Source organism: Macrobrachium nipponense, chromosome 20 (genome assembly GCF_015104395.2).
Source record: "Macrobrachium nipponense isolate FS-2020 chromosome 20, ASM1510439v2, whole genome shotgun sequence".
In the NCBI taxonomy this organism is placed as follows: domain Eukaryota; kingdom Metazoa; phylum Arthropoda; class Malacostraca; order Decapoda; family Palaemonidae; genus Macrobrachium; species Macrobrachium nipponense.
The window spans coordinates 79,702,895-79,730,444 of record NC_061089.1 but is presented as its reverse complement, the minus strand read 5'-3'; the positions used below and the strand labels follow the sequence as shown (position 1 = coordinate 79,730,444).

The following is a 27,550-nucleotide window of genomic DNA, read 5'->3' as shown; positions in this document are numbered from 1 at the left end:
TCTTCATGTATCCATATCTGGCTTCTAACAATCATGGTCATTTGCAATTCCTGCCAGGTTTTCTCTTGAAGGGGGAATTATCATTTAGCATGGCAGTTGATGTGACATTTATTTGTTTGTCATGGAACAAAGAGGTTATTTATTGTTTCATAAATGAAAAGCATGTTAATGGTGTAAGAGAACTTTATTTATAACTTTTCCAGATACGTACTATGTATCCTCTTTAACCAGTCATACACTTACCAAAGACTAGTTTGTATTAAGGGTTTGGGGATGTTATAAAACTAGGGATAGCATTAATATTTTGGCACAATTTATAAGTAAAATCTTCTTTTTTTATTTGTCTTTTATTACTTCAGGTTTGTAGATTATCTCATTGAATATTAACTTTCAACCTCACACAGTGACTGTAAACATATCTGTAACCAATAGTATCCTAATTTGGGCCTAGGTACGGTAATCATACTTCTAAAAAAATGTTTGATCACAATCATCCAGTTGTGAATGAAGCTATCCTGCAGCTATCATGCTTGACAAATATTTATGCAAAAATCATATCTTAAAGTTACCTTCCAGTACTAACATGTATTTATTCTGTTGATATGTTAACTCCCTTCGTCCTTGTATGTACACCTTTTAAACTGCTCTGAAGAGCTGATCCAGCTTTTGCTTTAGCTTCTTTGTTTTTGTATAGTACCTCTCATGATGTAATCTGAGAGATAATCTGAAAGAGGTAATACGATAGGATATGTAAGTTGTGAACTGTCCGATTTGGATAACTCTTTCCCTTTGGTTTTTTTAACTTCAGGACACTGTCTTTACTTTGAGCTCATATTTATATATGAAAAATGAGAATTTATTTTTAACCTTTAGACTTGGATACCATATCTGCTGGCATATGAGAAGCTTTTCGTCTAAAACATGATTGGGAAAATTAATAGTGCAGCCTATAAGTGGAAAATTAAGAAATTCCATCCTCAGACATAAACAAAAACCATTACAGTCTTATAACAGAGGGAAGATTCAGCTCACATAATAAGGTTGCAGCAAAATATATTACAAGTACTTAGCAGTTTAAAACATTCTATTTCCCACTACTTGGATAAGATACAGAGTTAAATACAGTCAACTTGTCTTTTCTTTATGCAGTTGTTAAAGCATAAGTGGTTTTTACATATCACTTAAAGGACAGACAATTAGCATCAACAGTTTTGTACCTTGTTATTAAGCATCAGTCATTATGATTGTATTGGTAGTTGTGTTGCCATGGCTATTTAGGTGTCCATAAATATTATCTAATATAACAATGCTTTCTTATATTTATCATTTGTGTTTGCTTCATGCAAATGTCATTTCATAAGGGTTTGAAATGTTACATACATAATAAACAACTAGCTTCAGCATTTCCGCAACAACATTGAGATGCATCTTATATGCCAGCAAATACAGTTACTATTCTTATTGTGCCTTTTAACAGAATTAAGTGAAAGGACGTAAATTGTTAGAAATTATACACACCTCTGATAAGTTTTCTTTTTCTGTAGTGAAGGATGGCACCACTCTTCTCATTTTACTAATACTACTGTTGCCATATATGGCAGCCCATGCCTCCCTCTTATGCCTATTCCATGTTCAACTTATCCCTCTCTAAATTTGTCCGTTTCCTTTCTGTGTTTAGTGAAATATTTGTAGCTTTTCATGTTTTACCTGTCATCCTGTAATTTGTTAATTATTGTTTTCTCTGTGATAGCCAAAAAAGGAACTAATGATGTTATAATGTTGTTGATGGTCTATGTCCTCATGTTTGTTTGAAATAACTTCTCTTTGTTTTATCTTAATAATTAGGCAAATAGCTATTTGAAGTATTATAATATACAGGTGATACAGCATTTCCAAGTGTTCAGGGTGTTTTATAGGAAAATATAGGAAAGAGTTTTGTTTTCTTGTGTTTAGCTTGTATTTAATAGTTGCAGATAAACTTCTGGTAATATTAAAGCATGTGCTATAAGGTTCTCTTTATGAATGTCAGGATTTTTATGAAAATTTTTTTGTGTAAGCCATAAATAATGTTATGCAATCTTGAGATTCAGGTTATGATCATTATTTTTGTATACTCCCAGGATCGGACCTCATAAAGTCACTCCCTGCCGATGAGGTGGAACAAGTTCCAGTTCCTTCCCCAATCAATATTAATGAGCCATCTACACTACATGAGATTTTGCAGCAGGAAAAGCTAGAATTTGAAGAAAAATTAGAAAGAGCAGCGAAACGGAAGCGATGGTTGATGGGTAAGTGTCAGTGTTAACTTTCCATGACTAAAATAACAAGCAAGTCTTTCATTCAAATGTGTTTATCAGAGTTAAACCACTCAAATAGTGTTGGCCATATAAGGCTGCATGTAATAGCATGTATGTATATTCTTATGGTGGCCTTCATTATTCTTATTTTACAAAGGGAAAAGCTTCTTATTTATTTTCACAGAATAAAAATAAGAAATTTTTGGTGTGAAGCACACCGGTCTCAGGGAGACTAAGCAATTACAGGCGGCCCTCGGTTAGCGGCAGGGGTTCCGCTCCTGGCCACCGACACCAAGCGATTTTCGACGCTGAGCGATTTTAAAGCCTACAGCCGCCGCACACCTTCTTTTGAAACTCTAGCCCAGTCAAAGGCGCCGTAATCCCACAACGGCACAATAAGTAAAATTATATTTATGCAGTATAGTACTATAGAATTTACTGTACAGTACATGTGGGTGTCTAGAGTATGTAAAGATATAATTAAGTTTATACAGTGTACAGGTAGCTGTAGTGTTCAGGTTATGATCATTAGTCTTATGATAGTCCGATTTTATGAGAGATCAAATTACAATGGCCTAACTTTATCCATCTTCTAGTTACATAAGTTCAATAACAGCAAAAGAGATTGATGAAAGTATGGTTTTAACGTTATACTCGTTGCGTGAACGTGTACAGCCATGAACAACTGAACGAGAAACGACTTTTTTTTTCTAAGTGCAACCGAACTGGATAACATCTGTTTGGCTTGTATTTCAATCATCGTACTACAGTACAACATTACCGTATTTGTTATAAATGGCGTTATGTATAGAATAGAACTGAGATATCTTAATGTAATAATTTTATTTGCTATAGATCAGAGATCAATATAGATTAAAGATTAATCAGGAAATATACTGTTAAATTTAAACCTAGTTATAACTGAAGCTGAGAAAACTGTTCAAGCTGCTAATGACTATTATTGTACATCGGCAACAAAGATAAAACTGCAGTAAACGTCTGCCATCAAACACAACTGTAGATAAAATTGGGATAAAATCATTTTAATCAAAACTACTGTGCTTGAAAGAACACATTTTACTGTTGGTTTCACGCCGATATAAGATAAATAACGTAAAGTTTGTATTACGATGATATTAAGGATAATTGCGAACGGAATCACATAATTTTTTACGCAATAAACATGCCGCCAACGTAATCTGTTAACGAAAAAAATAGTAGTTCACATTCACAGAGACATATTCAATAAATATTTCCACCTAAAAACACGCTGTATAAGGAAAAATAACTTTGTCTCATATAAGTCAAGTATATAGATATTCGTTAATGCTAACTAGAAGCAAGAGCATTCGCTCAGAATTGCGTTATGGTGAAACAAACGCGTATTCATCAGCTGATTTCAAACCACAACATTGGCCGCTCCGCGTAATACTGGCTTAAATTTGCTGTAGTATTTTAAAATACAATAATATGAGAATACATACAATATTCTTGGATACAGTGAAATAATGTATAACTTTTTAAAGGATTTATGGGAAAGATGCATAATTAATAAAATAACAATGCATTTTTCGGTACTGGCGGACAAGAACGAACATGAAAAAACATCCGCTGACAACGTGAAGCGTAGTTACAAAGGCTGCCTTAATTTGTATCTTATTTCTGTACAAAAATTAAAATACCTTTACGTAATATATTTTCATACACATTTTAAACATAAAAGCATAAACATTTAAAAAATCGACACATCGATCGCTAAATTTGGACTTTTTAACTTGATATTTTTGGAAGAGCGGCAGACGGCGGCATACAAGAACGAACTTGAAAAAACATCATAGTCGATAACTTGAAGGGGAGTTTCAAAAGCTGCCTTTTTATCATATTTCTGCACAGAAATAAAAATACCCTATTCGTAATACATTTTCATACACATTTAAACATAAAAGCATAAACATTTATAAAATCGACACATTGATCGCTAATTTGCACTTTTTTTAAATCGATATTTTCGGAAGAGCGGCAGGCGGCGGCTCACAAGAAAGGACATGAAAAAACATTGTATTTGATAACGTGAAGGGCAGTTTCAAAAGCTGCCTTTGTATCATATTTCTGTACAGAAATAAAAATACCTTTCACGTAATACATTTTCATACACATTATAAACAAAAGCATGAACATTTATAAATCGACACATTCATAGCTAAATTTGCACTTATGTAACTTGATATTTTCGGCATAGAACAGCATCAGAGGCATATATTTTACCCTAATACCTACGTAATAACTCTCCATAAAATTTGTTAATATACTTTGCATAACCTTTATGGTCTGAACGGCATGTCTACAAATGTATGAACTCGTTAGACAACGGCGCTAGCGGCGCTGTTAACTGAAATGTGTGCCGTAAAGATACCTTTAAAATGCCTTATTTTTGTAATGAATATTTTTGACGACCGCCGTAAAACCGATTTGCCGTTGAGTGATTGCGCCGTTAACCGCGGGCCGCCTGTAGATGCAAATTTCCTTCTGAAGAATGACAATCTCAACACAAAAAAACAGTTTGTTCATGACACTTACCTGTCAGATATATATATATAGCTGTATTTTCCGAAGTCCGACAGAATTTCAAAACTCCCGGCACACGCAGTGGTCGGCCAGGTGGTTAGTACCCATTCCCGCCGCTGGGAGGCGGGTGTCAGAAACCATTCCCATTTTCTATTCAGATTTTTTTCTGTCGCCGGTCGGTAAACAACTGTTTACAGACCTCCGCCTAGGATTTTGGATAAACTCTTTGTTCACTTGAGTATTTGATTGTCTCTTGGTTTTTGAAACTTGCTCGGTGGATTGGCATACGCGATTGTGGTTTTTCATTGGATTTGGTTTTGGTTTTCTCTAATATGTCTAGTTCTGGTTCAACTGGTTTTAGAGTGTGTAGCGTAGTAGAGTGTAAAGTGAGGCTACCGAAAGCTTCGGTGGATCCTCATACATTATGCACGAAATGTAGAGATCATATTTGCTTGATGAATGATAGGTGTAAAGAGTGTGAAAGGTTAACTGAGAATGAATGGAAGACTTATGATTCGTATGTTCGTAAGCTTGAAAGGGATAGAATCAGAAGATCTTCCTCCAGAAGTGCTTCTGTGAAAAGTAAGGGTAGTAATTTGCATTCTGTTGCATCTAACCCTGTGTATTTACCTTCAGGTAATGAAGCTATTACTTCAGAAGGTATTGCCCTTTCTTCCATCATGGAGTCGATTCGTGCACTAGAATCGAAAGTGAGTGCATTGAAGACCACAGTGAAGTGTAGTGAGAATATTAATGCCCCTAGTGTAGTGGAGGGGGCGTCAGATCGGTCCCATAGTGCCTCTAGGAATAGACCTCTGTCGGACTCCCAGGACTCAGGGAATGGACATGTCGAAAACCGAAGGAGGGCTACGGGAAATTCCCACTGGTCTGGCGTCCCTTCAGCAGATCCTGTGGACGCTTCCCAGGCTGCCGAAGCGTGTGAAGGAGCGCGGATATTGAAAGAGTGTTTTTCGTCCTCTGAAGCGTGCTCTCCTTACCGGGGATGGAGCTCTCAGAGGGCCTCTCAAGAGGAGAACGAGATTGACATTAGATGTCGCACAGGCAGCCAGCGTCTTTCTCGTCCTCTTAGGAGAGATTTTAAGAAAGGGGACGCTTCATGTCCTACTTCTCGTCCTATTCTTTCATCATCACCCGAACATTTCGAAGACTTGACTCCTAAGAAGAGATTCAGGACGTCTTCTGATGAGGACGCTTTTGAGAACTTTCATCGTTTTAGAGTCCAGAGGAAGAAGAAGGCATTAACTCGCCCTTCTTCGCATATGATGAGTCCTTCGCCTGAACGTGGAACTTCGCCATCTAATGAGACTCGTATTGTCGGCTTTCTTCGCAAGGAGAGAAGAAGAGCCTCAAAAGCGTAGAAAGGATCTTTGGCTTCCTGTTAAAAGATCGAAACAGCCTTTGTCGGCTTCGCCTTGTTCTTTAGCCTCTCCTGCGTCGTCTTCTTCTGGATCCTTCAGACTCAACCGAGAACACGCAAGTGTTTCCGGAGAGAGAGTGTACAGAAGTGGCGATGGGGACAGAAGCGTTAGATGTCGCACAGGCGGCCCTCGCTTTTGTCAGGAGGTTGAGAACGAACAAGAGAAGCCTCGTGTCGACGTTCGCCGGACTTCTGCATCAACTCGACGCTTCTATCATGAGAGAGCCTACCAACGCCAGAAGTATCAGGACGTTCGAGAAGGCTCTAGGATTCAAAGAGAGCAACGTTTAGATTATGTGTCTGATCTTACTCCTCAAGAAAGGGAAATACTGTACGAATATCGACGAAAGGCTCGTGCTTTAGAATATGAGAACTCGCAACGCTTTAAGAGAGATCGTAAGACTCACCAGGACGCTCGGGAGGACGCCCCGATGCAAGTTAAGCGTTCTAAGCGAAGTTTTAAAGACGCTCGACGTCCATTAGAGCATGTCCCGCTTCAGGACGCTTTTGAGGACGCTTCTTTGATGGATAAACTTTTTATAGACAATAGAGTCCAGCGGGATCGAAAGCTTTCGTTGAAAGATGCGCATCTTCCTGCGAGTCCTAAGTCTCGCTCCCTGATCAAGGACGCTCGCGATGACGTTAAACGCCCGGTTAATCGGGATTTTCAACTTAGATCAGACTTCTCTTCCGTTCAGAAAGATAAGCGTACTCAACTGAGAGGAGCTCGACAGGAATCCCGCAAAGAGGCTTTTGAAGAACCTTTGCCTCTGATGACTTCGAAAGACTAGGCTTTACAAGAAAGTCTTAGAGTTTCAAGGACAACAGCGGAACATTCGCGCATTGTTTCATCTATTCCTTCAGCGGATAGGAGCTCCCCCTTACGAACAGAGCCTCGAATGACAAGTGCTTCTTGCTTAGCTAAAGAAACTTCGACCCGTCAAGATCAAGGAGAGTCTTCTAACGATGCACATCCTGCAGAAGAAGAAGAGCCTGCAGAAGCCTCTACGGATTATAGCACGTTAACGCGCTTACTGAAGGAATTGTTTTCGGAAAAATTCCAAGCACCAGTTCCTCTCTCACTGCCTTCGCAACTTTCTTCATCCAAGACGAGAAAAGCTCCGGGTTTTGTTAGGATGGCTTCTTCGCTTTCTACTAAAAGAGCGTCTAAGAGAATGAATGACTGGATGGAATCAAGGAAGACGAAAGGAAAGATGTCCTTTGCGCTTCCTCCAGCTAAGTTAAACGGGAGAGCCGGTATATGGTATGAGACCGGAGAAGAAACAAGGGTGAGACTTCCTTCGTCTGCGCAAGGTGATTTCTCAAACCTGGTCGAAGCACTGAGGAGATCTTACCTGTCCTCGGCTAAGGTTTCATGGACTATACCTGAGATAGATCACCATCTAAAAGGACTGTACAGGACGTTGGAAGTATTTTAACTTCCTAGACTGGTGCTTGGGAGCTTTAGGTCTTCAAGCTAAGACCCCAGAATCAGTTTCATTAGAAGAGTTATCGAGCGTCTTGTCATGTATGGATAAAGCAGTAAGGGATGGCTCAGATGAGTTAGCGGCCCACTTTACTACGGGAATATTAAAGAAACGGGCGCTTTTCTGCAGTTTTGCTGCTAAATCAGTTTCTCCTACACAAAAAGCAGAGTTATTATTTGCCCCCTTTTCTTCCCATCTTTTTCCTGAAAATATGGTAAAGGATTTATCTGTGAACCTGAAAGAGAAAGCGACACAGGATTTGCTGTCTCAATCATCTAGACTTCCTGCGGCGCAATCCTCTTCTCGAGCAGCTCAAGCACCAAAGAAGAATTTTAAGCCCTTTCGTGGCAGAGCAACATCAAGAGTTTCTACAAGAGGAAGGGGCTTTGCTAGAGGCAAAACCCCCGCAAAACAAAGGGGAAAGAAATGACAACCTTGCCCTTCAGGCACCGGTGGGAGGGAGACTTTCTCTCTTTGCAGAGGCTTGGAGAGCAAGGGGGACGGACGCCTGGTCCCTCAAGATAATAGAGAAGGGATACAAAATTCCCTTTCTCTCCATGCAGCCTTTAAGCATGAAGCCTATAGACCTGTAACCATCTTATCAGCCAGAAAAGCAACAGATTCTACTCGATTTATTAGATCAGATGATCGAGAAGAGAGCAGTAGAACGAGTGCTCTTAACAGATTCCCCGGGCTTCTACAACAGGTTATTCCTGGTTCCGAAGCAGTCTGGGGGATGGAGGCCTGTCCTAGATGTCAGCAGTCTGAATCTTTTCATGAAGAAAGAAACCTTCAAAATGGAAACATCTCAGTCGGTCCTGGGGGCCTTGAGACCAGGGGATTGGATGGTGTCATTGGATCTCCAAGACGCTTACTTCCATGTTCCCATCCATCCCCAGTCCAGGAAGTTCCTCAGGTTCATTTTAAGAGGACAGGTCTTCCAGTTCAGAGCTCTATGCTTCGGACTGAGCACAGCTCCAATGATTTTCACTTTTCTCATGCGGAACGTGGCAAAGTGGCTTCACCTCTCGAAGATACGAGTCTCCCTCTACCTGGACGACTGGCTCATACGGTCGTCATCGAGAGTAAGGTGTCTGGAGGACCTTCAGACTACGTTACTGTTGGCGAAATCTTTAGGTCTCCTGATCAATTACGAAAAGTCCCATCTGACCCCAACACAGTCCATCGTGTATCTGGGGATTCAGATGGATTCAGTGGCTTTTCGGGCTTTTCCGTCGCTAGAACGTCAACGGAAAGGCTTAGAAAAAGTGTCAGCCTTCTTGGAGAAGGAAACATGCTCAGCGAAGGAATGGATGAGTCTGCTGGGGACCATTTCTTCGCTGGAGAAGTTTGTTTCTCTAGGGAGGTTACATCTCAGGCCCCTACAGTTTTTCCTAACAGAAAATTGGCAAGACAAACAAAACCTAGAGGAGGATTTGAGAATCTCCCCGTTGGTCAAGAAACACCTAGAGTGGTGGCTCGATCCCACCAAGATATCGAAAGGAGTGTCCCTCTGTCTTCAGAACCCCGACCTAGTGTTATTTACAGACGCGTCTATGACAGGCTGGGGAGCAACTCTGGGAAAGGAGGAAGTGTCAGGCCTCTGGAAAAAGGAACAGAAGCCTTGGCACATCAACCTCAAGGAGTTGGAGGCGATTCGCTTGGCACTTCTAGCCTTTCAAGTTCGAATCGTAGGCCGAGTTGTTCAGATCAACGCGGACAGCACCACGGCCCTTTCTTATATCAAGAAACAGGGGGGGACACACTCTCGTTCTCTCTTCAAGATAGCGAGAGAAATCCTGTTATGGTCAGAAGAGAGGAACATAACTCTCTTGACAAGATTTGTTTCAGGAGTCCAAAACGTCAGAGCAGACATTTTAAGCTGTCGCAATCAACTGATTCCAACAGAATGGACTCTGCACATAGAGGTTTGCCAACAGTTATGGAAACTATGGGGACGACCGTTAGTGGACCTCTTCGCGACTTCGAAAACGAAGAGACTGCCCCTTTACTGTTCTCCGATCATCGACCCGGAAGCAGTAGCGGTAGACGCAATGCTTTGGGACTGGACGGGGATGGATGTATACGCCTTTCCTCCGTTCAAACTTCTGGGAGAAGTAACAAGGAAGTTAGCAGCGTCGGAAGGAACAAGGATGACACTAGTCGCACCATTCTGGCCAGCGAGCGAGTGGTTCACAGAGGTCATGTCCCTGCTAGTGGACTTTCCAAGAATCCTACCAGTAAGACCCGATCTTCTCAAACAGCCCCACTTCGAGAGATATCACCAAAACCCGTTCGCTCTGAGTCTGACTGCATTCAGACTATCAAGAAACTGGCAAGAGCAAGAGGGTTTTCAAAGGCGGTGGCAAAAGCTATCGCCACTGCGAGAAGAGTTTCCTCTCAATCTGTCTACCAGTCTAAGTGGGCTGTTTTTAGAAGATGGTGTAGGAAAGAAGGCATTTTCTCCTCCAAGACCTCTGTGAGCCAAATCGCCGATTTCCTGTTCCATCTAAGGAATGTCGACAAGCTTGCAGTATCAACTATTAGAGGATACAAGAGTATGCTGTCAACAGTATTCCGTCATAGAGGCCTAGATTTGACGAATAATAGGGATCTTCACGATCTTCTGAGATCCTTCAAGACATCAAAAGTTCCACAGGTTAAGACACCCTCGTGGAATTTAGACATAGTTCTAAAATTTTTAATGGCAAGTCCCTTTGAACCTTTGCACGAAGCTTCGCTGAAAGACTTAACTAAAAAGGCCCTCTTTCTGATCACCCTAGCCACTGCGAAGAGGGTGAGTGAGATACAAGCAATTAGCAAAAATGTTGGATTTAGGGGACACGATGCAGTCTGTTTTTTTTTTTCTTGAGTCCTTCCTTTTTTAGCCAAAAAACAAAAATCCTCCAATCCCTGGCCCAAGAGCTTCGATATCAAGGGATTAGCAGGGATCGTTGGTCGAGAGCCAGAAAGAGTTCTGTGCCCTGTCAGAGCTCTAAAATTTTACCTGGATAGAACAAAACAAAGTAGAGGTCAATCGGACAATCTTTGGTGTTCTGTGAAAAGACCTGATTTACCAATGTCTAAGAACGCCTTAGCGTTCTTCTTGAGAAGCACCATCAGGGAGGCTCATTCGTCCTGCCCAGATAGTGATCTAAAGATTCTGAAAGTCAATGCTCATGAAGTGAGAGCTGTCGCAACTTCGATGGCATTTCAGAAGAATATGGCTCTCAGCGACATTGTGCGCACCACATTTTGGCGAAGCAACTCTGTGTTCGCTTCACACTACCTCAGGGATGTGAAAGTGGCATATGAGAACTGCTTTTCGCTTGGACCATACATATCAGCAGATTCAGTTTTGGGTATGGGAAGCGGCACGAATCCTATCCTTTAGAAAATGGATAGGTGTGCTTTTGTATTATTGTTGTTGGTTTTTTGGTTGTAGGGTCGACCGCTAGAGGCGGACTTCCCTTTATTTTAGCCTTAAAGTTTCAGGGACTAACTTTGTTAGGCTAGGTCAGGTGGTAGTTGTTTCTTTGCTTCGCTGCCCTTAAAGTATGGTCAATATGGTCTAGACACATTGTGGTCACGCCCCCGTTGTCAGATCATCTAGATCTCACCAGCTATACAGGTCACGTCCTTGCTGGAGACTCTAGTAAAGCAAAAGTAGACTTGAGTGACAGTAATCACAAAGTCAGCTATGCTAACAGGTAAGGAACCAAGATGTCTATCATCTGCATGTGAAATGTTTCCCAAAATCCTTTTTATTCTGTCCCTCCCCACCTCCAATGGTGGGAATCAGCTATATATATATCTGACAGGTAAGTGTCATGAACAAAATGATATTGTTATGATACAATAAAGTTTGTTCATACTTACCTGGCAGATATATATAATCAAGTACCCGCCCAACCTCCCCTCGGGGACAGTGGCATTTAAAAATCTGAATAGAGAATGGGAATGGTTCCTGACACCCGCCTCCCAGCGGCGGGAATGGGTACTAACCACCTGGCCGACCACTGCGTGTGTCGGGAGTTTTGAAATTCTGTCGGACTTCGGAAAATACAGCTATATATATATCTGCCAGGTAAGTATGAACAAACTTTATTGTATCATAACAATATCATTTTTAATAACCAGGATAGAACCATGAGGTAGTTTGTAACCTAATCTGAATCTCAGGGTTAGAGAAAATTTTAATATGCCCCCACTAGGCCTGGCTTGAGCTGCTTCTTTATTTCACAAGACAAGGAGTTTAGAAGCTAAAAATATTCTGATAGCAGAAAGGGAGGCAAGCCATGTTCAATAGAAATGAATACTACTCAAATAAGCAATGTTGATGGATTTTAATTTAGAAATTTTCCATGGAATTATTGATATTGTTGGCACATGCAACAGTTCTGTTGCATTTTGATTGATATTGATATCACATACAAAACTTTATTGCATTTTTATGATAAATAAAAAAATGTTCAGTTTTTGGCAGCTAGACAGACAGCCTCTGAGTTAGGCTTAGTTAAAGCAGTCACACTATGTATACATAAAGTTGTCTGTTGGTATATATAATAACAATGAAAATCACGAATTTACAGTAATTTACCTATATTCTAACAAGGCTTGTTGAATTGAACAAGCAATGAAGGAGGAATTATTGTCAATCTGAAGATAAAATTTTCCAGCAACTGTTTCTGAGAATTCAGAATCTAAGCAGGAATACAATGAGGAGAAGAAGGGATATTACCCTGAAATTTTGTTAGTAACTTATCCAGCAATTACATAGCTTAATTTTTCACTAATTTATCCAGTAATTACATAGCTTAATGTTTCACTCGCTCAGCAGTTAGAATTTTGACATTCGCAGGTCGTGCTAATTGTTTTGGGTAGGTGAGAAGAACCCCACCCACTTTCAGGGCACAGAGAGGAACAACATAAGAAACAGCTCAATTTGTTTCTGACAGCTGTAGTACACCAGTTGTTGGCAGTAGCTTAAAATTCTGAAATTCATACCTTTTGTTGAAGTACACAGGTATTGTTAGCCTTTCAGATTTATATAGTGATATGTGTCTTTATAGACATTTGGTAACAAATTACGATGATTTTTCAGGATTTTGACTCTTATTTGACTTCTCATGTCAGCTCTAGTTCTTAAGGCGTACTAAGGAATCTTACTATTCTCATTCAACATGTACGGTTTGTAGGGGACAGGTATATTCTGTTGGTCTCAGAAGCAATGAATGTGTAGACTGGAGAGACATGAAATAGAAGATACAATCTCATTTAAAGAAATTGGCTAGAGATAAAGTTAGGAAAGCGACTGCTGGGGCAGAGACTAGTAAGTCTGTAGCTAGACTGAAATTTTCCATTACGAAAATTGATTCTAATGTAACCGTAATTTCTGACACCTGTGCACAGTCCCTTAACCCTCTTACGCCGACTGGACGTATTTTATGTCGACATTTTTTGTCTCCCATGTGCCGACTGGACGTATTTTACGTCAACTTAGAAAAGTTTTTTTTTAAATTCGCGGAAAAATACTTATAGGCCTACCAACCTAAAACTTTTGAATCACGCGCCTTGGGGGATGCTGGGAGCTCACGGATCAAGGTGTTGTTTTGTGTACATTCATTACGCAGGTGCGCAAGCGCGAATTTCTTTCTTGCCGCACTAAAAAGTATCTGTGACACATCTCGGAAATTATTTCATCACTTTACTTACTTACTTTATCTTCTCGCCACGCCACTGGCCAGTGGCATAAGGCTGATACAGTTCCTCTCCATCTGTCTCTATCCCGAGCCATTTCCCTCGCTTCCTCTAAATTTTGGATTTCATCCTCAAGATCCCTGACAATTATGTCTATCCACCTCGTTCTTGGTCTACCCAGCGGTCTTCTTCCTATTTGTACTGCTCTCAGTGCTCTCCTGGGGTCTCTATTCCCATCCATCCTCTCAACATGTCCAAACCATTTCAGCCTTCCCCTCCTCAACCTGGTACTGACTGGCCTTTACCTCAATCTCACCCTGATGTCTTCATTTCTAACATAATCATCCCATTTAATGCCAAGTATCCTTCTCAGCAGCTTCATCTCAAAAGCATCCAACCTTTTCTCCTCTGTTCTGGTCAGTGCCCAGGTGGACGAGCCATACATCAGGACTGGTAGTACTACTGCATTGAATATTCTCATCTTAGTTCTCAAGCTGATTTCATGCCTTGACCAAACGTTTTTCTCAGAACCTCAAAAGCTCTTGCTGCTCCTAGTTTTCTTCTTTGTATATCTTCAATTTGCCTCCCGTCTGCTGTTACCACACTTCCCAAGTAAACAAACTTCTCAACTTGCTTGAGTTGCTGTCCTCTGATTGTCATATCCTCCATGTGCACCCAATCATCATCCTTACTCACAACCATGATCTCGCTCTTCTTTGTGCTGATGTTCAAGCCAAAATTCTGTGTCTCTGTCTCCATCCTCATTACCATACCTACCAGCACCAGCCACGTATCAGCAACCAACGCAACATCATCAGCAAAGTCCAAATCCATAAAAACTTCTCCCAATACTAGCCCCTCTGTTTTCATTCTCCATCACTCTTCTCATTATATGGTCAATATATACATTAAACAAGGTGGGTGACATAACACATCCCTGTCTTAGCCCACTTCCAACCGGGAACCAGTCACTTTGCTGTCCATCCAGCTGTACACAGCTGCACACTCCTTGGTACCAGTTCTTTAGTATCCTTATCACTTTCAGTGGTATACCATAGTGTTCTGCCACTCTCCACATTCCATCTCTCCATACTGAATCATACGCTTTCTCCAAGTCTTTAAAAGCACAGAATATTGGCTTTGCATACTCCCATCTCTTCTCAATTATCTGTCTTTAGGTGAAAATTTGATCCACTGTTGACCTTCCACTTCTAAAACCACACTGCTGTTCTCTAAGTTTCTCTTCTACTATAGGTCTTATTCTGTTAAGTATTACTCTCATGAATATCTTCCCTGGGACTGACAGTAAACTTATGCCCCGATAGTTACCACACTCCCTTTTGCTTCCCTTATTTTTATATATTGGTATCATAATTGCCTTTTTCCAATCACTTGGTACCACCTCTGTTTTCCAAACTATGCTAAAAACAACTCTTTATACCTCTATCATCCTTTGTCCTCCTGCTTTTAGCATCTCTGCAGTTATCCCACACACGCCAGCAGTTTTTCCATTTTTTACAGATTTTAAGGCCTCTTTCACCTCTTCTGCACTAATGTCTTCTTCTTGTACCTCCAGAGCCTCGTTTAAATCTGCAATGCACTCATCCCTACCGGTAGTATCAACATTTAGGAGTCTTTCAAAATACCTTGCAAACAAATTCCTTTTCTCCATTTCGTCTGATTTAGTCACTTTGACATAATTTTTGTACCATTGTAAATTAGCCGTTACATGAAGTATTATATATGAAAATATGCGCATTTTTATGTAGAATACAACAATAAAATACTCATGATTGTAGCTTTTATCAGTTTTGAGATATTTTCATATAAATAACGATAATTGCCAAAATTTCAACCTTCGGTCAATTTTGACTCTACCGAAATGGTCGAAAAACGCAATTGTAAGCTAAAACTCTTATATTTTAGTAATATTCAATCATTTACCTTAATTTTGCAACTAATTGGAAGTCTCTAGCACAATATTTCGATTTATGGTGAATTTATAAAAAAAACTTTTTCCTTACGTCCACTCGGTAACTCTTCCGAAAAAAATCATACATGCGATTGTGGTAATGTTTGTACCATTTTAAAATTACCCGTTATATAAAGTTTTATATATGGAAATGTGCGCAATTTCATGCACAATACAACTAAAAACAACCCATGGTTGTAGCTTTTATCAGTTTTGAGATATTTTCATATAAATAACGATAATTGCCAAAATTTCAACCTTCGGTCAACTTTGACTCTACCGAAATGGTCGAAAAACGCAATTGTAAGCTAAAATGCTTAAGGTATATTCTATTAATATTCAAGCATTTACCTTCATTTTGCAACAAATTGGAAGTCTCTAGCACAATATTTCGATTTATGGTGAATTTATGAAAAAAATAAAATTTTCTTTACGTCTGCGCGGTAACTCTTCCGAAAAAATCATACTTGCGATTGTGGTAATGTTTGCACCATTTTAAATTAGCCGTTACATAAAGTTTTATATATGAAAATGTGCGCAATTCCATGTAGAATACAACACAAAAGAATTGAAGGTTGTAGCTTTTCTCATTTTTGAAATATTTGCATATAAATCACGATAAATAGAAAAAAAACACGTTCGGTCAACTTTGACTCTACCGAAATGGTCAAAAAACGCAATTGTAAGCTAAAACTCTTACAGTCTAGTAATATTCAGTCATTTATCTTCATCTTGAAACAAATTCGAAGTCTCTATTTGCTCCGTTTCATATTAGGCATTTCATAGAGTTTTATATATGAAAATGTGCGCAATTTTATGTAGAATAAAACTAAAAATATTTGAAGGTTGTAGCTTTTCTTATTTCTGAAATAATTGCATATAAAAAAAATATATATAAAAAAATTCTACATTCGGTCAACTTTAACTCGTCAGATATGGTCAAAAACTGCAATTGTAAGCTAATACTCTTACAGTATAGTAATATTCAATCATTTTTCTTCATTTTGAAAGAAATTGGAAGTCTCTAGGACAATATTTAGATTTATGGTGAATTTTTTTTAAAAATATTTATTTACGTCCTCGCGTTACGAATTCATGCATTATTTTGTGATAATATTTTCTCTGTGTTGCTTTTATCGTTTTACAATGTGTTATATACCAAAATGATCGCAATTTAGTGTACATTACAACGAAAAAAAGTAACTTGTTATCTTTAACCGTTTTGCGCACAGCGCAATTTGAATACAATTATATATGAAATTTCGTTTTTGCGCTATCATATATCGCATTATTTATATATGATAATGATAATTTTTTTAATTTCTGATGGTTGCATACTAAACTTCAGGCAATGACAAAAAAAGGAGCCAAAAATGAACTCTTAATCTTGAAAACTAAGCGCGCTGTGATTTTTTGAAAAAAATATTTTTTCCGCTTCCACGCTCACTCTGAAACACCTCCGGCACACGGGAGACAATTTTTTTTTTTACCGCTTCGGAGTTAGAGGGTTAACTATCCCATCTTTTTCTTTGCCTGGCTCACACTTCCAGACCCAACCCCATTGCTAGCCTTGAATCAAGAGATGATTTACGGTTCGAAATGATAGTAGAGAACTTGGCCCAGCTTGGTTTTTCAGTTAAAGTCCTAATGGACAAAATGAGTACTTCTGAGGGCCCAATAGCACATAGTGCTAGTGAAGAAGTAGATCTGGAAAGTTCTCCCAGTGGGTGTTCACGATTTGTCTTGGAGTTCGGAGGGGTCAGTTCCCAGACGTCAGTGGTGCTTCACAGGTAAGTCACACCTGCTGAAGAGGCATGCAGGGCTGGAGGAACACTCTCCCTCAGTACCTTGCAAGAAGCTCATAGAACCTCTCCCTTCTTGCAGTACAAGCTGGATTGTATCCTGAACCTGCTCAAGAAGGCTCCTTCAGCCCCTCAGACTCCAGCGCCTGTGTCGTTATCACCAGTTTTTTGAGGATCAAGAATTGGTGGACACCTCTGTGTATGTGTAATTATTGAAGTTCCTGCTTTTAACTTTCCAGGTTATTTTTCTCCAGCAACTCCTTCCTTTCCATTTTTAATGGATCCCCATAGCTTGGGCTCCAAAGGTTACCTAAGATGGTTCTGTCTTCTTCAACGAAGAAAGCCTTAATGATGGAAGGGTGGCTAGCAGAAAAGGGGGACAAAGGAGGAGCGGCTTTCAGTTTTCCTCCTAGATTATCTAGAAGGAGTATCTTGTCATATGCTATAGGTGAGTCTTCTTTCCTGGGAGTTTCTACCTCCACCCAGGGCAACCTCTGGACTTGTAGATTTAGGACACAGAACAGCATTTACCTATGCAAAGATAAATGTTCTCTGCATGGAAGTTAGCTCATCTGTTGAAAAATCTCTTCAAAGTGTTTAAGGTTATGAGTTTTCTAGATGGGGCGGTTAGTGACTTGGTGCACAAGATCAAGGATTAATTGGTTTTACCTGAGGATTATGCTTCAGATTGGTTTAATACCCTCTCTTGCATTAATAAGAGCATCACGGATGGCTCCCTCAATATAACCTCCCTTTATACTATGGGTATAATCAAGAAGATAAAGCTCTACTGCTCATTTACATCAAAAGGAGTCACATCCTCACAGAGATCAGGACTTATATATTCGCCTGGATTTTGTTACCACTTGTTCCCTCTGTCAACAATCCTTGGTATAGCCTGCAACCTACAGAAGAAGAGCATGCAAGATCTGTCAGTACAGTCCTCTAAGTACCCTAGGGAAATGTTCCCTTTGGTTAGGACAACACCTCTTCAAGTACAGCACTTTCAAGGCAGTAGGCAAAGGCCCTTTTATAGATTGCAATCTAATACCCAATTTCCTTCACACTCCACTAAAAAGTCATCATCTAGATTTGCCAGGTTCCTTCTTTTCTGGGAGTGTTGGGAAGAGAAGTGAGCAGAACCAGTAGATAATCAGCATCCTAAAGGAGGGCTATACTATCCCTTTTATGATGAAGCCTCCCTTAACCAGCACGGCTGTCTCATTGACAGCTTACTCGTCAGGCTCAAAGAGGTTTGTTGCTCTCTCAGCAGAAGTGATGGCCCTCATCAAGAAAGGGGCCTGATAGAGACAGTAGAGCATATATATTCTAGGATTCTACAACTGTCTGGTTGTAGCTCCAAAGGCTTCAGGAGGCTGGAGACTTGTGCTAGATGTCAGTGACCTGAATGTCTTTATATAGAAGACAAAATTCAAGATGGAAACAAATCTAACTGTCTTGTCATCTATTTGTCAGGGATATTGGATGATGTCCATCAATATCAGGGCACCTATTTCCATATTCCTATCCATCCAGAATCGAGGAACTTTCTCAGATTTGTTTTTGAAGGAACGGTCTTCCAATTCAGAGCCTTATTTCTGGGCTCAGCTCGTGTCGGCCTATGAAAGGATCCTTAATATCATTCTTTCTAGGTAAAATTAATCTAAAATTACCAGAGAAAAACAAAATTAAGAAAATGTCAGTAAAACTGACTCGCTCACTCTTAAAAAGAAGTGTCGGTATGGTAATAGGGGCGAGTGGGAACACTACCACGAGACATTCACCAATTAGACCTTCCAATCAGAATCCCCACAAGAGAGAGCTGATACCAACGGGCGATGCGACCGCTACTACTACTACTAGAGGACGCCACGGACAGCAGCGCCCCTAGCGGTCATCCTTAATTATTAGCGCCAGCGTTCGTACGCATTTTCTTGCTTGTGCTCTTTTTTCGGGATTTATCTCATCACCCGTCATGGAACGTGCTGCCATCGCAACGGCTAAGTTAAGTGCCTCATAAGTAGTGTTTTACTGTATTTTAGTCTTCCAGGAACCAGTATTTTCCTTCTAATAGGTCATATACGGTTTCCCGGTCGACTCGTGGCGGCACCATGCTGCCTCGTTAAGAATTCCCGGTCTTCCATACTGGGACTTCTTATACTTATGGGCTTACTATATCACGTTCATCGTTTTTTACATCGCCTTTTAGCTAGGTTAGCCCTTTTACCATTTCTCTTAGTTTGGTATTTAGGGCTATTCTGTATTCTAGCCCAGCATCCCGGCCCTTGCTCTTCATCGGCTATCGCTGGCTCCGAGTAGGCTTCTGTTCCTCGGAACAGTTTGTCTCCTCCTGGGCTTCCTTTTCTTCTACTAAAAGTGTCTTTTCCATCTTTACGATGTAATTTTAGTTCTATTTAGGGTGTTAGGCTAGCCTAGGTGCATGTCCCATGTGTTGGTACAGTCTGGTTCACGTGGCCCTCTCACGGTTGTGTTGCTATCGCGGCTTAGGCCACTTGCGGTCACGTGTTCCTTCGCACCTTACCCTTCCCCTTCCCTCCCTCCCAGGTATAGGGAGGGATCTGGGGGGACCCCTTGGTTGCCATGACAACCTCAGTTGCCTTCCTCCCTCCCTCTCTGAGGAGGCCAGGGGTTCTCCCCAACGGGGGTATAGGGCGACCACTCATCGGGTTCCGAGTCACCGAGCGGGTAGTTGTTGGGACGGGGAGGAGTAGGCCACCTCTCTCTCTCCCGCCGTGTTACGCCGAGAACCCTCCCCCCCCCCCCTCCCCAGTTGCTCAGCCACCTTCCCTCTCTGTAACGAACGGAGCCTTCCGCCGCAGCCGGGGCACCTTTGGTTATAGATTACTGGCTCCGCCAGCGGGCGGGGTGGTCATTTCTAGTGGTCGATTGCTTGCCTACTATATCCTTACCTTTCTCCCCCGCTACCGGAAGGAGCTTGCTTCTTACCCGGGCACTCTTCTAGTAGACGGGAGGGGAAAGGTTTTTGATAATTATTGTTATTTTTAAGGATATACCCTAGTTTTACGATGATTACTATAATTTTATTTATTTTATATGTATACCATCTCCGCCGTTGTCCGTCGTGGTTTCATTTCACCACCACACCTGGTTGGATTCTATCTCTTGTCTCCGGCGTAGCCTTGGACAACCAACCATTTTACTACCACACGTATTATGGCGGGGCTCTGGTTTAATCTAACTTTCTCGCTCCGGCACCAGCGGAGCAACTGTTAGGCTGTAAGTGTTCTCCTGATACTTATGTATCTTTCCACTTACAGGCTACCAACTGTCAGGTCCTTGGATGCAACGCGACGTTGTACGACCCCTGCGCCCCCCACGATGAGTGCAGGTCTCACGCTCCGTGTGCTACGCCTTACAACGACATGATCGTCTGGCACCCGGAAGCCTGCGCCATCTGTTATGACCTGGCCAGTCAGCTGGTGGAGGGGGTAAGTCGACTTTAGGCTTTTTTATCGTTTTACTAACAACACTTAGACATAAGCTTGTTAACCCCGTCCCGCCATTAGAAGCTCATTTCGCCTTCTCTTTCAGGCTGCTGGTGTGAGGGAGGTCGCCCTAGCAACCCTGAAAGCGTGGGTGGGCGGCTTCGGGAAGAACGCCGCCAAAGGCCAGCCTTACATTTTAGACAAGAAGCTGGCCGTTCAGATCTTCCCCGGTGGCAAGTCAACAGGGTATGTTGACCCCATATCCGCAGCCCCTCTCATAGCCTCCATCCAGCAGGAGATGCAGCAGTCTTTCGGGGTCGTGGCCACGCAAGAGTCGGTCCCGGACGTCGCAACCTTGGACCTTAATATTGAGCCTATGGCGGTAGGTGCTGAGGATTTGTTGGTTGAGGTAGGTGTGTCGGGTGCCCAAGGTCTTTCCTTGGGCGCTCCTGGATCTTCTCCTGTCCCTTCTTCTACTGCTTCTTTCCAAGGCTTTGTGGGATCTGAGATCCCTACCCGCTCTCCCGCTCTCTCTGTACCCCCAAAGGTGAAGGGACAGAGAGAACCGAAGACCCTGGTTAAGACGACTTCTAAAAAGTCGTCGTCGTCTTCTTCAGCTAAGAAGTCTTCGACTTCCTATGCTGACGCGGTGAAGGCTAAGCCGAGCTCTTCATACTCAAAGAGCTCTAGAAGCAAGTCTTCTAAGGAGAAGGCTCGCGCTCCCGCCGAGCCAATGCCTTCTCCGGCCTCCACCGCATCCACTCCGGCAACGCCGGTTGGAGTAGCAGGACCTAGTACCTTTGATCCCACTGCTTTCTCAGCAGTGGTGATGCAACAGGTAGGTGAGATGGTTGGCTCTCAAGTCTCCGCCCTAGGAACAAAGTTCGAGCAGATGTTCGCACAACTGTCGAGCACTCTGTCTCAGTCGGGCCAGTCCATCCAAGATCTCTCTAACAGAGTTAGAGAGAATGAGGACCGAGTAGCTGGGCTCTCTCAGGTCCCTCTTCCAGTCTCCCCAGTAACAAGTGCTGGTATTTTCCAGCTTCCACCATATGAGTCACTACCAGCTTTCTCCATGGAGAACCCATGGAGAGTGGCCGCTTACGCTCCGTTTAAAGATGGTATGATCTCTATCCCGGAGTGTGGAACTCGAAGGATTGAGGACTTCGAGTTTTATCCTCCGGGATTGACGCAGCCTTTCATTGGCTATGCTAGGCTGACCGTAGCGGCGCTTACTAGGGAGGACAAGATCTCCAGGGAGAACGTTCTCTACAGGTGAGATCATGCTCAACGCGAATGGGTTCACTGCCTTGAGGACTGGGAGTGTACCAACACCAAGCTCCAGGCTTTCAAGAGTCCTTTCACTATTTTTGCGATGGAGGAGGAGGCTTCTCTTCCGTTCGCTACAAAAATAGTAGAAACGACTCTTCAGGCAGTCCTCAAGGATGAGCCCATGCCACAGCTAAGGGAAGCAGAGTCTACTTCTCCGCTCTTCCCAGCTTTCGGAGAATTGTGGGAGAACTTGCCAGCCACATTCACGCTTGGTAAGCTCAAACCGGACTGTGCCATGGACCAGTTCGGCGAAAAGCTCCCAAGGCTGCCTGATTCCCTGATTCAGGCAGAGTTCGACGCTCGAACTAGGTTTGGCAGGTCCCTCAATTCTCTGATTATCACGGAGATGGCTGCTCTCTCGTATGGCACGGAACCTTTGTTTAAGATCTTGGCCAAGTCCCAGCTTCAGACGGTTCAGACGGATGCTTTCGACTTCTTCCAAGCTAGGAGGAATTGGCCGAAAGCACGTTCTGCAGGAGTGCACTATTAGGCACGAACCTAATAGACTCCTGGCTTCCAGCATGTGGGGAGCGGATCTCTTCCCAGAGTCCGCTGTAAATGAGGTACACCACGAGGCTGCTAGGCTCAACCAGAGCCTTAGAGCTAGATGGGGTATCTCATCTAAGAGGAAGCAGGAATCCGTCCCCACTGCTGGTAAGAAACCAAAGAAGTCTGGTAAAAGGTTCCAGCCTTACCAGAAACACCAGCAACAGCAGCAATTCGTTCAGGCCGTCCCGGTTACCCAACAGGGACAACCTTCTACATCAAAGCAGAACCAGCCCATCCTCCTGCTGTCTCCTCAGTCACAACCTTCGACCTCCTACGCACTCTCGCCGGCCTTCAACCCTATGTATGAAGGTCAGGCCTATCCTCCCTTTAATAGACAATCGAGAGGTAGGGCGAGAGGCTACTCTCGCCAGCGTGGCGCAGGGAGGGCGACAAGGAGTAAGCAGTTCAGAGGAGGGCGTGGTGGTCAACCCGCCCATCAACAATGAGGCTCCCCAGGTAGGAGGGAGGCTGTTCCTCTTCCGTCACAGGTGGGGGTTCAGCAATTGGGCACAGAGCATAGTGTCCAAGGGATTGGGTTGGAGTTGGATCAAAGATCCCCCTCCAATCAAATCATTCCGCCAAGTACCATCAAAGGAATTGACAGATTATGCGGAGGAACTCCTTCAGAAAGGAGCTATTGCGAGAGTCAAGCATCTAAAATTTCAAGGTCGCTTATTCAGCGTGCCAAAGAAAGGCTCAACAAAAAGAAGGGTAATCTTAGACTTGTCAAGGCTAAACTCTTTCATTCGTTGCGACAAGTTCAAGATGCTTACCCTCTCACAAGTAAGGACCTTACTTCCTCGTGGAGCCGTCACATGCTCCATCGATCTTACAGACGCATACTATCATATCCCTATAGCCAGACACTGCCGCCCATTCCTAGGATTCAGGCTAGGAAATCAGACATTCTCATTCAAAGTGATGCCCTTCGGTCTGAATGTAGCCCCCAGGGTATTCACGAAAATAGCAGAAGTAGTTGTGCAGCAATTGAGAGCTCAGGGAATAATGATAGCAGCATACCTCGACGATTGGTTGATCTGGGCACCAACAGTCGAGGAATGCCTCAAAGCCACCAAAAAGGTAGTTCACTTTCTGGAACATCTGGGGTTCCAGATAAACAAAACGAAATCCAGACTTACTCCGGAGTCTCGTTTTCAGTGGCTAGGAATCCAATGGGATTTGTCTTCCCACAATCTGTCAATTCCAGTGACCAAACGGAAAGAAATAGCAAAGTCTGTCAGACATTTTCTCAAATGCAAGCAAACATCAAGGAGAAGCCAGGAAAGAATCCTAGGGTCCCTTCAGTTTGCTTCGGTGACAGATATCCTCCTGAAAGCAAGGCTAAAAGATATAAATCGAGTTTGGCAATCGAGAGCAAACGCCAAATCTCGAGACAAGTTGTCAGTAATTCCACAGATCCTTCGCAATCAACTCCGTCCATGGTCAAAAGTAAAGAACTTAGCCAAGCGGGTACCCCTTCAATATCCCCTTCCAGTGTTAACCATTCACACGGATGCCTCCCTGTCCGGGTGGGGGGGATATTCTCAGTTCAAACAGGTTCAGGGGACTTGGTCAGTTCAATTCCGCCAGCTCCACATAAACGTTCTGGAAGCAATGGCAGTATTTCTTACCTTGAAGAGACTGCTTCCCCCGAAAAAGTCTCATCTAAGACTAGTTTTGGACAGTGCAGTGGTAGTTCATTGCATCAACAGAGGAGGGTCCAAATCCAAGCATGTGAACCATGTCATGATAGCCATCTTTGCCCTAGCAAACAAACACAATTGGCATCTGTCCGCCACTCACCTGGCGGGGGTAAGAAATGTGATAGCAGACGCTTTGTCCCGGTCAGTCCCTCTGGAATCAGAATGGTCCCTAGACGACGGGTCATTCCGGTGGATATGCCGGAGAGTCCCAGGTCTCTAAGTAGATCTCTTCGCCTCACAAGCGAACCACAAGCTCCCTTGCTATGTGGCCCCCAACCTGGACCCTCTGGCGTATGCCACGGACGCCCTGTCGTTAGATTGGGATCAGTGGAGAAAAATTTATGCTTTTCCTCCAGTGAATCTCTTGAAAGTCTTGAGCAAGCTGAGGACTTTCAAGGGAATAGTAGCTCTGATTGCTCCAGACTGGCCCAAGAGCAACTGGTATCCTCTGCTTCTGGAATTGGGTCTCCGACCTCAACGGATTCCCAATCCCAAGCTGTCACAATCAGTACAAATGAGGACTGTGTTCGCTTCCTCAGGAATTCTTCAGACCCTAACTTTATGGACTTCATGAAGTTTGCGGCTAATAAAGATGCTAACATTGATCCACAAAACATCCTCTTCCTAGAATCAGATAAGAGAGAGTCAACTATTAGACAATATGACTCAGCTGTTAAAAAATTAGCATCCTTCCTGAAAGAATCAAACACTACAACCATGACAGTTAATTTAGCTATATCCTTTTTCAGATCCTTGTTTGAAAAAGGTTTAGCAGCTAGCACTATTACTACTCATAAATCGGCTTTGAAGAAGATCTTTCAGTTAGGTTTCCAGATAGATCTGACTGAATCTTATTTTACGTCTATCCCTAAAGCCTGTGCTAGACTTAGACCTTCTCAAAGGCCTACTGCAGTTTCATGGTTCTTAAATGATGTCCTCAAACTAGCATCAGATACTGACAACTCGTCTTGTACATTCATAATGCTTCTTAGAAAGACATTATTCTTATTAAGCCTAGCTTCAGGAGCTAGAATTTCAGAACTGTCGGCTCTATCCAGAGATGCGGGTCATGTGGAATTCCTCCCCTCAGGAGAAGTTCTGCTTGCTCCGGATCGTAGTTTTTTGGCTAAAAATGAGGATCCTCTTGCAAGGTGGGCCCCTTGGAAAGTCATCCCACTTCCGCAAGACCCTTCTCTCTGCCCAGTATCAACTTTAAGAGCCTTTCTATCTCGTACATCCTCAAGATCCTCAGGTTCTCTCTTCATGAGAGAAAAAGGTGGTACTTTATCAGTAAAAGGTATTAGACAACAAATCCTTTACTTCATTAAACAAGCCAATCCTGATTCATTTCCAAAAGCACATGACATCAGGGGAGTAGCCACCTCAATTAATTACTTTCAACATATGAACTTTGAGGATCTTAAAAAGTATACTGGATGGAAATCTCCGACAGTCTTTAAACGTCATTATCTAAAGTCCTTGGAATCTTTAAAATTTTCTGCAGTAGCAGCGGGAAACATTGTTTCTCCTGATACTGTATAGTAGTCGTAGTATAGATCCAGGTCTCCTCTCTACCTACCTCATCCAACATGCCTCACCCTATCGCCATGCTACTCGGATATTCTAGCCTTAGCCGCTGAGATCATATTAGTGGATTGTCCCTTATTTTTTTTGCTAGGGACATCCACACTATGTACTGATAATGTACTTCAGTGTACCTACCCTTATTTTTATGCTAGGGTAGGACACAATATGTTTGTATATTTTGTAAATAAGTTATCTAAGTAAATCCATTTTGTTTAAATTACACTGCATTATTGTAATTTGCTATGTTTACTGTAATTTTAAGTACTTTACTTTACTAACTCTCTTTTATGTCATTGTCTAAAATAAGTTAGCTTTAAGTACTTAGTTTATAAGCTGTAATAACTGATTTACTTATATTATATTCCTCATTTTACAACTGATTTTCATTTGTCCTTTTTTCCCATCTTGTCTGTTTCTCTGGTACTCTTTCATAGGCCGACACGAGCTGAGCCCAGAAAAGGGATTTTGACGAAGGAAAAATCTATTTCTGGGTGATTGGCTCGTGTCGCCCTATGAAACCCACCCTGTATTGATTGCCCCCCCCCTGCAGGACAAGATGTTCTTAGATTAAGGATGACCGCTAGGGGCGCTGCTGTCCGTGGCGTCCTCTAGTAGTAGTAGTAGCGGTCGCATCGCCCGTTGGTATCAGCTCTCTCTTGTGGGGATTCTGATTGGAAGGTCTAATTGGTGAATGTCTCGTGGTAGTGTTCCCACTCGCCCCTATTACCATACCGACACTTCTTTTTAAGAGTGAGCGAGTCAGTTTTACTGACATTTTCTTAATTTTGTTTTTCTCTGGTAATTTTAGATTAATTTTACCTAGAAAGAATGATATTAAGGATCCTTTCATAGGGCGACACGAGCCAATCACCCAGAAATAGATTTTTCCTTCGTCAAAATCCCTTATTTCAGTTTATCGACAGCTCCACATGCTTTTACCATAGTTCTGGCTCTCCTCTCAAAGTGGCTACATCTCATGGGAATCAAGATATCCCTTTACCTCACTGACTGGCTACTTCAAGCCCAATCACAAAAGAAATGTATGGAGGACGCTTCGAAGAAGCCTTCTCCTTGCTCAGGAACTGGGCCTTGTCATCAACCTAAAGAAATTCCAGCTGGTTCATCTCAGATTCTTTATTTAGGAATTTTGATAGACTCTCAGAATTTTAAGTCTTCTCCATCCCCAAAATCAATAGTTGTGCCTGGAGGCAGTGAGAGAATTTTTAGCGCTTGAAATATGCTCAGCAAACAAATGGATGATCCTTCTAGGGACCTTATCTTCTATGGAGCAGGTTATAGCCCTAAGCAGGCTACATATGACACTTTTTCAATTTTTGTAGGGCCCAGCTGGGACAGGAAAAATCTCCCTGATTCCTTCATTTTTCTGATCGCCTCCAAAATAAAGAAGGACCTATTGTGGTGGAGTTTTGAAGGAAGACTAACGAAGGGAAAGTCCTTCCTTCCTCTGAACCCCAGCCTAGACTACTCAGATGCATCAGATCCAGGTTGGGGGGCTCTCCTAGGGTGCAAAGAAGTATATGGGACTGTCTCAGGAACAAAAATTGTTGCACACAAATGTCAAAGAATTGATGGCGATACATCTAGGCAGAGGATTTTGACAAGACAATGACAGTCCACTCAGACAGCACGG

At 42.3% G+C, this 27,550-nt stretch overlaps 1 protein-coding gene across 4 annotated transcripts in view; it reads left to right on the top strand.

The window, feature by feature from the left end:
* The window catches only part of LOC135195346 (dmX-like protein 2), a 572,993-nt gene that overhangs the window by 350,598 nt on the left and 194,845 nt on the right, over positions 1–27,550 (top strand). For all 4 annotated transcript variants that reach the window (XM_064221627.1, XM_064221621.1, XM_064221608.1 and 1 more), the window contains one exon: positions 2,121–2,288. In XM_064221627.1, the coding sequence (XP_064077697.1) occupies positions 2,121–2,288 (168 nt within the window). The remainder of the gene's footprint in view (positions 1–2,120; positions 2,289–27,550) is intronic.